The sequence below is a fragment of the Chenopodium quinoa genome, unplaced genomic scaffold (genome assembly GCF_001683475.1).
Source record: "Chenopodium quinoa cultivar QQ74 unplaced genomic scaffold, ASM168347v1, whole genome shotgun sequence".
NCBI classification, from domain to species: Eukaryota; Viridiplantae; Streptophyta; class Magnoliopsida; order Caryophyllales; family Amaranthaceae; genus Chenopodium; species Chenopodium quinoa.
In genome coordinates, this window is record NW_018744582.1 from 1,160,007 (window position 1) to 1,172,256 (window position 12,250).

Below are 12,250 nucleotides of genomic sequence, written 5' to 3' on the forward strand. Positions count from 1 at the left end.
CAATGTCAAAAAAATATAGTTGGCAGTGGCGGAGCCAGGATTTGTAATCCGGGGGGACAATTTTTAGATGTTTAATAATCGACAATAATTATAAGAAAAAAGAAATTGATCACATAAATTGTTTAATATATATTTGAAATCGCTTATGAGATATGACAATTATTCTTATATGGTGAAAGAGGAGTTGTTAAAAAATTAATTGCATATTAAGAAATTTATTAACCAAATTTTTTTTTTTATGCTGGTAAACCCCAATTTTAAGGTATGTAATCCTTAATAATCGATAAATATGATTTATCAAATGATAAGCATTTACACAAATTGATAGTAGATGTAAAGGGATTTGGGTTACATTTTAAAAAAAAAATAATAATAAATAAATAAACTTTCTTTGACTAAAAATAAAATTGGAAACTTAGTTCCAAACAAGCTATAAAAAAAATAGAATTTAGGCACACATAATTAGAGAGATAAAAAAATACGGAGACATGTGTTCATTACAAATAGTTTAATAACACATTAGTAATCACTATCAACAAGGCGATACTTGATTAAACAGTTAAATGAGAGTAATTAGAGGTTTGAAGACTTATAATACTTTGTATATATAAATTACATACTATATAATGAAATTTAAAAACCAGTAAAAAAAAAATGGCAAAATCCAAAAACAAGAAAAAGAAGTTAAATAGGAGCACTTTGTATAAACTATAAAATGAAATTAAAATAAAGTCCAAAAATAGCAAAAAGAAACAAAAAAAATGATCGGGTAAAGAATCGAACCTAGGATCAAAGAGAAATACAAGCTTTACTCAAGCCCATCAACCACCAGACCAAATGTTGTCTTTGTTATATAAGGTATACATGTAAGTTATTTATTCTTATTTACAACATTTATTTAAGCTAACATAAATTAAATTTTTTTTTGGAAAAATGGGAGGACAACCGTCCCCCCTTGTTCCTACATGGCTCCGCCCCTGATAGTTGGATGCGCCACATTGAAATATGACCCAAAATTTTTATCATATTTTTGTATTTTTGTTTAAGCATTGCACCCAAGTTAAGATGGAGCCGCTAAAACTTTTTCAAATTTTTTTTTCTTACCTTGAGAAACATTTTATTATACGAAGTAATATTTTAGAACCATTGTGAAGTAATTTTTCCCACTCCTATTTAAGGCTATCTAGGTTTTCAATACTTTCCGATATATAAAAATACGTTTAAGCAACAACACATTACGTAATTCATCCTCTCAAAAGAAATCATGTGTTATGTACCACATGCATAAAGGTATAATTGATAAAAAATACTAGTTAAACATGTGTGATGCACGAGACGTATGCTGATAGTTTATATCTAATTTATTATGTATTATAGCAATAGTTCATAGTCAATGAAGAAAGGCCAAGTTGAGAACCAAAGAGGGTTTGGCAAAGCCTACAAGACCCCGAATCGTTACACATCTATCGTCACAAGAGAGATTTCATTTTCTAAGCTGTAGTTAGCTACACTGTGTTCGCCACAACACCGCCAATGTATGTTGATGGAGCTTGCTCGCATATCACTCATGATCATTGCGTCGCATTGTTCCACCAATGCCTTAATTTACGTAACAACAAATACATAGAGATCAGTTACTGATGAGAGCAATAAACTTGCATATCCTTAAACTAATTAAACTTATATATTTTAGAGTTAGGAAACTTACCAAAATGAGATCACGAGACTGTTTGTCCTTAGACAACTACCACCGGTTGCTACAAACTGAAAGGTCAATGTCAGGTTTTTTTTAGTTAGATGATGTGATGATAAAACTATAAAAAGGCGGAACAAAGGGGGAATAAAGGCTTAGATGGCTGGCCTTAAATCTTACATAAAGCATCTAAACTGGAAAAGCATGTTGTTTTGTATAGTTGGCGGTCTTCCCTTCGTCTCAAAATCATTGTTTGGGTGAAATACTGCTTGCAAACAGGACAACGTAAGTCGTAGCCATCCTGTTCCAGTGTATTCTTCAATGCTCCTGAGATAAAATCTGCATATATGCTTGAAATTTTTAGTAATAATAAACAATTGCATTTTTGTTCCACCATTTTGGGACTAAGGCTTGGTTGTTGTTGTTGTTGTTTTATTCGTTCCACCATAAACCTCCATTAAAACATAAAACAGATTTGTAAAACAAGTAAATGCAGTGTTACGAAGTTATAAAAATGGTTAAGATACTCACAAATTCCACATTATTGCATCAATCTAGTTAATATAATTAAGGAAGTTGGAACAGACTTGGGTTTATTATAAAGATGCAAATTCATCAGAATTGCATCAATATTGCATACCTTGTTTATCGTCAAAGTTTTCATTAGCAATGTCTACGGGCTGATCTATGGCACTAACAACAATTGCATCTTTAGATCCATCGCTTTTGTTTTTGCAATCTTCTTCCACTTGAGAACCTACATATATTATGATCATGAGCTCTTTGAAATTATATTGAACATCCATTTTGAAAGTTCTAGATGGGCTCTTATTTGCATAATTGCATACCTTGTTTATTGTCAAAGTTTCCAATAAGCTCATTGTCTTGTGCTTCATCTCGGACGCTGACATCCACGTAATAGCTTGCAACATTTGCAGCTTTAGTTCCATCACCTTTGCTTTTACCATCTTCTGCAAGCAAACCTACATGTATATATAGTACAGTATACTTTTCAGGGTATTATTAAAATCTTCACAATATGGTTTGATTGATCTTAGGTGTATCATTGTATCAACCATTGTCCCATTTCGCGTTCTAGTCAGTGGGTAATAATTAATAAAGGTAGTAAGTCTACTAAGTAGAAAATGTTTTGCCCAATTTATCTAGGCGCAAAACAAAGGAATTAACAAAGACAAAGGATTAAGTTCTAAGCATCAAAATAATTTTCAAGGATCACATCTACAATTTGATTGTCTAATGATGATAATAGTTGTTAATCTACCTTGTAGGATTAATGAGAAGCTTATAACAATACAATGTAAATCTTTCGCATACCTTGATCATCAAAAAAATTTGCATGTCCATCATCCTCAATTTTATCTTCAACATCCACAATAGTTCCATCACCTTCACTCTCAGTATCTTCTATATGCAAGCCTGCATATATTAATATATGTACTTCAAATTAGATAGGTCTGTTCTTAATTTTACAGTGTTATTAGAATCTTCACGATATTCATGAATTCATCCATACCCTGTACTTCATTTTTGACACTATCATCCACAATGTTTTCATGGGTATTCCCATCTACAGCTCCATAGTCTTCGTCTTCGCAATCTTCTAAACATGATGAACCTACATTTGATACATATTTCTGTTAGTCTACTTTGTTGGGGTTAATGAAAAGCTAGCTTAGTAAACTTTTTTTTTTTTGTTTACCTTGATCATTATCAACATGTCCATCATCTACAAATTTATCTTCAACACAAACATTCACAAAGCCTGCAAGATTTGCATCATCTTTGGCTCCTCCACTTTCGCTATTGCTATGATTTGAATACATGCCTACAAATTTGAGAAGGATGATCAAACTCAAAGGGTGATCTTCCATCTAGTGAACTATCCTTTGATTTGACTTTGTTTTCTTTCTAGCTATAACCTTGGTGTCTTATTTCTCCTCTCAACTCTAACCATGTGTATAGTAGTATTGTGCACTACTATAATCACCCATCTCCCCCATCATTTTCAACTATCGGTTTGGTAATAGGCAAGACTCTTTTTAAATCTTACCAAGTCAGGATGTTTGGAGGTGACGATCCCCCTTGCTCTTTTCAATACTTATACACTCCGGAAGTGTCTATTTCGTACTAAACTTAAAAAAACGAAATAGTTAAAAAAAAGTCTTACTCCGTAGCAAGATTCTTCTTCATGTTTTTTTCACCATATACCCCTGAGTTTTTTGTTTATTATGTAATAGTCACCGTACCCATCTCTACCATCATCTTTACCTTGATCATTGACTTTGGAATCATGTGATAAACATGGACCCTAAATTTACTATCCTCATAATTGCACCTTGGAAAAACGTATACTCATTATTCCATAATCCTACCTAACCCTTTCATACCCGTTGACCTCCATGGATACATGTCTATCTCCTTACTCTATCACTTTTCATAAACATATGAAAGTATTTATCATCCAAACTTTCAATGACCATCCAATAATTAGATTGATATAAGGAAGATTCAAATGCTATAAAAGTTTGTTTCCCAATTTATTAGTAAAAAGGATCTCATCCCATGAAATTATGAAGAATAAGAATAACTACTCGTATATATATTAAGCTAGTCTATATATATTATATAAAGATTAGAAATTGAATTGCAACAATGAATAAGTAGTACTTATTACCTTGAGTTGCATCAATTTTCTTGTTAAGATCTGGATCATATCGTCTTCTGACCATAGTAGGCACATGTCTCAGAACTTTACGTTCATACATTGGCAATGGTGGAGCTTCTTTCCCAAAACTCATGATGATTTCTGTTTATTTTTTGCTCTACCAAATTTAGACTACTTTTTAGTTTGGTCAGAGATTGGAAATGGGAACAATTTATATCACATTCCAGTCGTGAATCACGAGTTAAATACCGTATAAAATACTCTTATTTGGTCGAAATTATTATCATCAACTAACTCTAAACTACTCAACAACGCGTAATCGACTAAAATGCAATATATTTATATACTAGGTTAGAACGTTTATATAAAACCTATATAAGAATTATGCACCTTGTACAAAAAAAAAAAAGTAATTTTAAAATTTTAGATGTTCATCAAAATTATGAAATAGTATCGGTTCAACGTCATCTAATATATATTTCAACGTAGGAGGTTATTTGGCCTCAAAAAAAAAAAAAAAAAAAAGTATGTAGGAGGTAATTTATTAGTTATATTTAAAATTCCTAAGAATTGATAGGTTTTAGTTGTAATGTAGAAGCTTCAAACATTTAAATTTCAAAATTGTTAAATATAATAGCTCCATATAAAAAATAAAAAAAAATAAAAAAGATGACATCTTCCTTGCATTTAGGCGGAAAAATTTATTAAGAAAGCGACATGTAGGCAGTGGTGACGTCAGCATACTCTGTTTTAATATTAGTTAATAGACTCGGTTCAACCTTCCATAATCCTACTTTCTACTTCATCTTTTTTGTTTTATTTGATATTCCCTCCGTGCTCCGTATTTATATAAGTGAAACGTATCTATTTTACACGTATGTTAATGCAAAACTTTGACTGATAATAACAATAAGTAAAAATTATAACAATTGAATATTAATAAATTGTTCATTGAGACGATTTCAAGTACCGTAAGACTATATTAGTCTTATGTATAAATCACAAACATTAGTCAAAGTGAATTAGATTAATAGTACAAAAAGTCAAAACGTTTTACTTATTTAAATACGGAGAGTAAGATTTCAGAAAAATTGTCAATATAACTTTGACAATTATTATTGCATCTAATTACTTGTATTATTGTATGTATATATTAGTATTCCTTTCTTATTCTATCTACTTTCTGTTTTCGTTCCTTCTTTTTTATTTTACCCACTTTACTAATTTACTTTAATCCTAATTTAGCAATATCCTTCTTTGTTAGACAAAGTAGATACTTCCTTTTAGCCGCCACACTTTTATTTTCACGGTCTCCTAGACAATTTTTAAAGATGAGAGAGATAAAGAGAAAAATAAGAGGGACCCATATGGATAGGAGAGAGATAGATAGAAAGAAATGTCAAAAATGAAAGGTGTTGCAAATAATTAACAATTTTACAATTTTCAAATTAGAAAAGTGTTGCTATTATAAAGAAATGGAGAAAGTATTTGTAATAAAAAATGGAATAAGGCAGTGACTAACTTGGTAGTTAGACAAAGTAAATATTTGTAAGCTATCAATCGAATAAGGTGGCAAAAACTTGGTTGCTAAGTTAAGGCCGGAGTGCTAGCTACACCCGATCTAGTGAGCAGACGTCCATCTTCTTACTAAGCTAGCACATACCTGGGGCTTGGTTCAATTTTCATCATGGAGAGATTAGAAGTTTTAGGTAGATCATATGTAGGTGCCTTGCGCAAGGAAATTTAACATACATTACCATTTAAATTTAATTTAACTACTGTACCTTTCTAGTTTTCGAAAAAAAAAAATCAACAAAAGGGATACAGCAGAAGACTAAAAGAGTAATGAAAGTGAAGGCATGCAAGTCCTCAAATACGAGTTGGTCAAAATCCTGATTAGCTATTGGCAATGTAAAAAAGCCAAGAGGCGATACAAATAATTCATTAGAATTTCCAAAAATTTAAGCTTAAAGACAAGGAGAAAATTCATGAGATCTGAACCTATTAATTCATCTTATCGTTCAATTTTCCTTTGCTCCAAATTCCATATTCCATATTCAACAGGACATAGTCAGATGAATGCTGTCTAGCTGCTTTAAAAATCTCACTTGAATAAATAAGTGTTAAGCCAATCCCTGCAAGAAAAAGTTGATTGCTTATTAAAATTATGCTTTCTTTCTAAGCAATATACTTCCTCTGTTCTTTTTTACTTGACCCGTTTCTTTTATCACGCTTGTCAATGCAAAACTTTAACGATCGATAACTTTAATTCTCCATAAGCAATATTATAAAAGTTATATATTATGATAGTACTTATTGAGACGAATTCAAAAAGATCCAATATGAATATGTTTTTCCTTACATATTATTCACAAAAGATGGTCAAAAGAGGGGTGGTGAATAGTGTAAAAGTAAAAACGGGTCAAGTAAAAAAGAACGGAGGAAGTAAAATATAACAGGAGTAAAATAACATGAACTTACTTGTTAATGTCGTCGAGGTGATCATCAAAGTCTGCAATGTCCTCCCATTTCTGAGTTGATACATAGTCCAACAATATAATGTTTGCTGATGGCTCCTTTAATACCAGCCGATTACTCTCCTCTACTTTCCATGTGGAACCATTTTTTGAATATAGCTGTACAATAAATCCACAAATTAATATGAGAGGATGATCAAATTTCTAAGATAATACAAGAACAAAGATGAACTTAGTCAGTAGAGCTTTACAAAGAGCTTGACAAAGATACTCCTCAGAAAACAGAGTCAAGGCAAGCACTATTACACAGTGGCGGTTCCAGGAATTTGTTCTTATGGGTTCGAAATCTCCAATCGTATACAGTAAAATCAAGTATCATCATAATTCAAAATTAAATTTTAAACTAATAATTTGGGTGTGCATAATACATGGCAATTTGAAGTATTGGCAGAGATATCAATTTGAATTTAATTTGAGAGGAACAACCGGACGATTTTATGATTTTAACTCACAATTTTTCCAAAAAATACTTTAAACCTTTCATCTCCAAACTATAAAAATTAAAGGCCGAAATATATCACATTTACTATTTCACGTCATTTACACACTACCCATTAAATAATTTAATATTAACAATTTTACAACTTCAATCAACAAATTTACTACTTTAATAAATAAATTAACAAATTCAATCAACAATTTCACAACTTCAATCAACAATATTGGTATATGACAACTTCACTCAACAATTCGATCTACAACCATAAGTCTTCAATCAACAATTTTACAAGCTTAAATAACAATTTTAAAACTTCAAAAATTTCAAATCAAACCTTCTTGGATGAGAGTGAGGAGAGAAATAAGCTATTTAATGACTATATACTAGTATGTAGAATTGGGGATTTGGTGGATAAAGTTAATAAAATAAGAACAAAGAATAAAAAAGAGCGCTGCTGCATTTGCTGGGTTTCGAACCTTGGGCTTTCGTCTAAAAAGTTAAGACCTCAACCACTAGACTGCTGTGCATATACTGATATTAAGTACACTGTTTTATATTTAACCCATGTTTGTTTATTTTTTTCTTTTACAAAAAGCCTTTGCGATTTTTTTCAGATCCAGTATGGGTTCAGCTGAACCCATACTAGAACCGCCACTGCTACTACAACATCAACCAAGACAAGGTATTTGATTAGACAACCACAATATGGTACACACCTTTTACAAACAATTTTAACATGAAACTTGGCTAAGCTTCGTTTATTTGGGCCAAATGTGAGTGCTTGTGCAAGTTTTAGTAACTCAACAAAAAACTAAGCCCGCAACTCAAGTGACATCACACAATTGTGCAGCCCTATCTTTTATTAAAGAAATCTAATTCATTAAACAAAATAGTGAACAGGGCACTTTGACATTAAATAAAAAAATTCACTTGGATGAGAGATTAATAAATGCAAATTGGACATTTTGCGAGCTCAAATCAACATAAATCATGTGATACCCCCTCCAGTTTCACAAAACATGCATGTAAATATGTAGTAGTTATATGCAGTCAAGTCAACTACACAGTGATGATGAATAAGTAGAACAATCACTTTAAAACAGACCAAGAACAACGCAGGACAACAAAACTATAGGAAGGGAGTATGCATATACACACATCAATCCCACAAACACCTCTACTGTGCAATGACAAACCTCAAATTATCATCCAAGAGCCAAAGGAAAAAATTTGTTCAAACTTCAAAATAACAAACTAACAAAACAAGTCCTACAGATCCAGAGGATCACAAAATAGAACGGAAAAATTACTAGTGTTCCATAAAAGCAAAGGGAAAAAAAATATACTACCTGCATTACAGGGCTGCGATCTTTCACTTTTGGTAAAGCTTCCAGTTTGCTGTTGTCCAGCTAAGAAATCAAAAAAGTATATAAAATAGCATTAATAGAATTAAAAGCATGAATTTAATAAATTTAGAAGATATAAGGATAATGAAATTCAAGTCAGCATCTGGTCACCATGCATACCAAAAGAACTCCAGCCTGAGGAAAGTATCGACAAAGATGATCTCCAATGTTCTTGGCAACATTACCAAGATCGTTGTCATCAGATCTTTCATTTGCATGGAAGTAACCCACCAAGCTCAAACCTTGACTAGCATAATGCTCTTCTATCTAATTAAGCAGACATCAGATTAGTACATAAACATTTTTCTTTATATAAAAAAATTTTAAAAAATAAAAACACTGATAATAGAAAAAGTAACAACCCCAGAGCAAAGAAAACCAGGACTCCAGGAGTATACAACTAGAGATTAATGAAACTACAAAGCGTGTCAATCACTATAAATTGCATAAATGATTTCAGAAAGGCCGTGATGCAACTGATCAAACTATCAAAGACAGACTACCAAGGGAGAAGTCGGGAATGAGGAGGATCCCTATTTAAATAAATTTACCATTCCAGCCACAACACCCACATAGACACATAGTAGCCAAATCAGACTGAGTAAAGTCATAAAGATACTCTGGATATACTTAGCAGGAGTTAAAACATCTGTTACCCAAAAAGACTTTATTAAGCTATCATTAACTATCTCTGCACATAAACCAGAAGATCTTAACCATCCATAATAAGCACTAAAAGGACGCAATTTCATCTAATTCTGACTATACTTATGATAACATATTGCAGCATGCCAGATGGCAAGCCAATACTAGAGTGTCATCATCTCAAAGTACCTACTAAAAGGATGCAATCTCATTTAAAACTGACTATACTCAATGTGATAGATTGAAGCAAACCAGATGAGATTGCTGGACAATACTAGAGGTGTCATCATCTCAATGTACCTCTAAAGCATATTCCTATTTTTCAAAAAAACACCAACTAATACCCACAAATGAAGTTAATGGACAGATTTAAATGTCACAGGGGGGAAGAAACACATCACAGTGAAAAGTCTACTAGTGCATGTCAAGTACACCATATTTATACAAGTGTATGAACACTAAACAAGTAGAATATTCAAGATGCAGGAATACTAAAACAAAATAGGATTGGTTGTACTCCTGTAATGCTGAATGCTAGACCTAATAGCCAACATTAGCTAGTATGGAGTATTAAGTTGTAGAGAAAAGCCATGGATTTCGAATAATCTACCAATACGAGTAGCAAACATCAAGTATTTCAAAAATTATTATACAGTTATTGGCCCAGTATTCACTTTCCTCTTGGTTCAAAATTGTATTGAATTTCTAGTTTTGGAAACCCAAGATGACCCATATTCTGGCACTCTATATAATATATATATACCTCATCAAGCATAAAGGCTTCAAACATCAAAGGATTAGCATGCATTGATGTTAATCAATCCCACTAGGTTACTAAGTATATGCAAAAAGATTAGTTCAATATATAAGGTGCATATTCCAATAGGCAAAAAAAAAAAGTACATCTACAATTGAATATAAGAATTTAAGCCGAAAAGGAGCCAACAACCACAACAAAGAGAAGAAAAATTACATACCTGCATCAGGGCGATCTCAAGGGCCGGGAGAAGACCAATGTTCGAATGAAAAAGAGGGACAGCATCAACAATTTCGACCACTCCCTTGCCACCATCAAAGCGTCCAACCAAAACCCCATTAACAGAGCTCTCCTTATGCTTTAAGGCGTGTAGCACTAGCTTTATATACGCATTTTGCCCAATTTCATAAATCAAATCCCCCATAATAATTTAACACAACAAGCAATCACCAATAGACTTCGATGTACTTCAATTCACACCTACATAATCATCACACTACATAAATAAAGTCAAATAGCTCGAATTCGGTACGATCTTCTAACTACTATGAATTATAGAACACCATAGAAACTCATTAAGCAATTCAATAATCTCTAGCAATAAGTGACTCTCATCATTCTGCTCCAAAAGTCCAAATCAATCATACACAAAAAAGTCTTAACATCGAACAATATAATCGACATTATATAATTCATAAATCAAAGTATTTGAAAACTATAGATTCATAATTACTATTAAATTATGCTAACAGCTGACACAAGAAAATCGAATATGATCCAAATGCTAAGCAAATTATCCAAACAATTCAGTTTCAGGTCATCGCTGATTACATTAACGACACTATATAGTAGTAAACAACACTAACAAAAACCCATAAAATCAAAGAAAAAATCCAGAAACAGTAGAAAATTAAAGTGAAGTGAATGCAAGATCGAAAACCCTAAAATTATCGGAAAAATTGAATAATTTACCTGAGATAATAAAAGAGAAGAATTGAATAATGTGGTTCAGAATAGCAGAGAATTCGAAGTTGAGAATTAGCGTCACTATCTCTCTCTTCCCAGGTTTAGTGGGTTGAAGATCTGGGTAACAAGATTTCAGAGGAGACGATCGGAAGTCAGGGACCTTTCTTATTTTTCTTTTTTATTTTTTTTGTTTAATGATAAACCCAGATTTCTTATTGGGTGGGGCCCGGCTCGTGAGGAGAATGGGAGTTGTTTTAGGTTAATTTTTTTGAGGTGAAGTTATTTTTACGAAATGAAATACTATGTAGATTTTTTTATGAAAGTAATTTATGGAGCTATTGATTCACTAGTGTGTTTTACATATAGGGTCTCTGATTAGATTTGATTAGACTATAAAATTGATCAATTAATTGTAATTGAAACTGATATGTATTAAATGTATACTTCGTGGTATTTTAATTGAATTAAATTACAATTTATTAAATATTACGGAGTATTTTAAAGTTGAATAACGATAATTTGTACAAAGTGATAATTGAATAGAAATAGAAACAATTACAAAAGTGAAAAGTACTCGCTAATCCAATAATTTCCTTTTTTTTTCCTAGCTCATAACCTCATTCATTTATCTGAAATAGATGATAATAATAAAAAAAAAAAAAAAATGGTTGTCCTAACAAATTGAGAATGTATGGGAAGTAAAATACAAAGTGCATAATGAGTGATTAACGGAAAAAAAATTACAAGTAGTAAGAAAATAAAGATTCGTCCATTCAAAGTATTTTCAAATTAGAACCTATGTATATACTCCGTATCGGTATTGCTACATCATAATTCATGACTATATGAGTGTATTGTCAAGTTTCATTTTTAAAATATTAAATATGTAAATTATGAACTTATTATGAAGTAAGTAGTTGACAAATTTTACCATGGGTAGTTGTAGTGCTCACAAAAATACAAAATGGACTGATTTACTAGACCTTCCTAGTTTGTAACTTTGTACCAATTAATATGAAATTCCATTTTGCGACACATCGCAACATTTGATGAGAGCTAAAATACAAATTTAATCAATCAATCAATAATCAATAATTATATACTAAAAGGCACACCAGTAA

The 12,250-nt window shown here is 31.7% G+C and overlaps 2 protein-coding genes across 3 annotated transcripts; both read right to left on the reverse strand.

The window, feature by feature from the left end:
* Positions 1 to 673: 673 nt before the first annotated feature.
* On the reverse strand, positions 674 to 5,237 carry LOC110699223. The gene is made up of 9 exons (XM_021876713.1): positions 4,389 to 5,237; positions 3,414 to 3,539; positions 3,228 to 3,329; positions 3,029 to 3,130; positions 2,542 to 2,676; positions 2,334 to 2,450; positions 1,874 to 2,032; positions 1,709 to 1,764; positions 674 to 1,599 (listed from the first exon to the last, which is right to left on the reverse strand). The coding sequence occupies exons 1-8, from the start codon at positions 4,510 to 4,512 to the stop codon at positions 1,745 to 1,747; spliced, it is 885 nt and encodes a 294-aa protein (XP_021732405.1). The 5' UTR covers positions 4,513 to 5,237; the 3' UTR covers positions 674 to 1,599; positions 1,709 to 1,744.
* Positions 5,238 to 6,098: 861 nt separating this feature from the next.
* LOC110699224 (ER membrane protein complex subunit 8/9 homolog) lies at positions 6,099 to 11,546 on the reverse strand. 2 transcript variants are annotated; one of them, XM_021876715.1, is made up of 6 exons: positions 11,136 to 11,546; positions 10,384 to 10,659; positions 8,882 to 9,028; positions 8,705 to 8,764; positions 6,861 to 7,015; positions 6,099 to 6,514 (listed from the first exon to the last, which is right to left on the reverse strand). In XM_021876715.1, the coding sequence occupies exons 2-6, from the start codon at positions 10,585 to 10,587 to the stop codon at positions 6,484 to 6,486; spliced, it is 597 nt and encodes a 198-aa protein (XP_021732407.1). In that variant the 5' UTR covers positions 10,588 to 10,659; positions 11,136 to 11,546; the 3' UTR covers positions 6,099 to 6,483. The 2 variants fall into 2 exon arrangements, with proteins under 2 accessions (XP_021732407.1, XP_021732406.1); XM_021876714.1 differs by having other exon boundaries at positions 10,384 to 10,643; positions 11,136 to 11,544.
* Between the last annotated feature and the right edge of the window lie 704 nt (positions 11,547 to 12,250).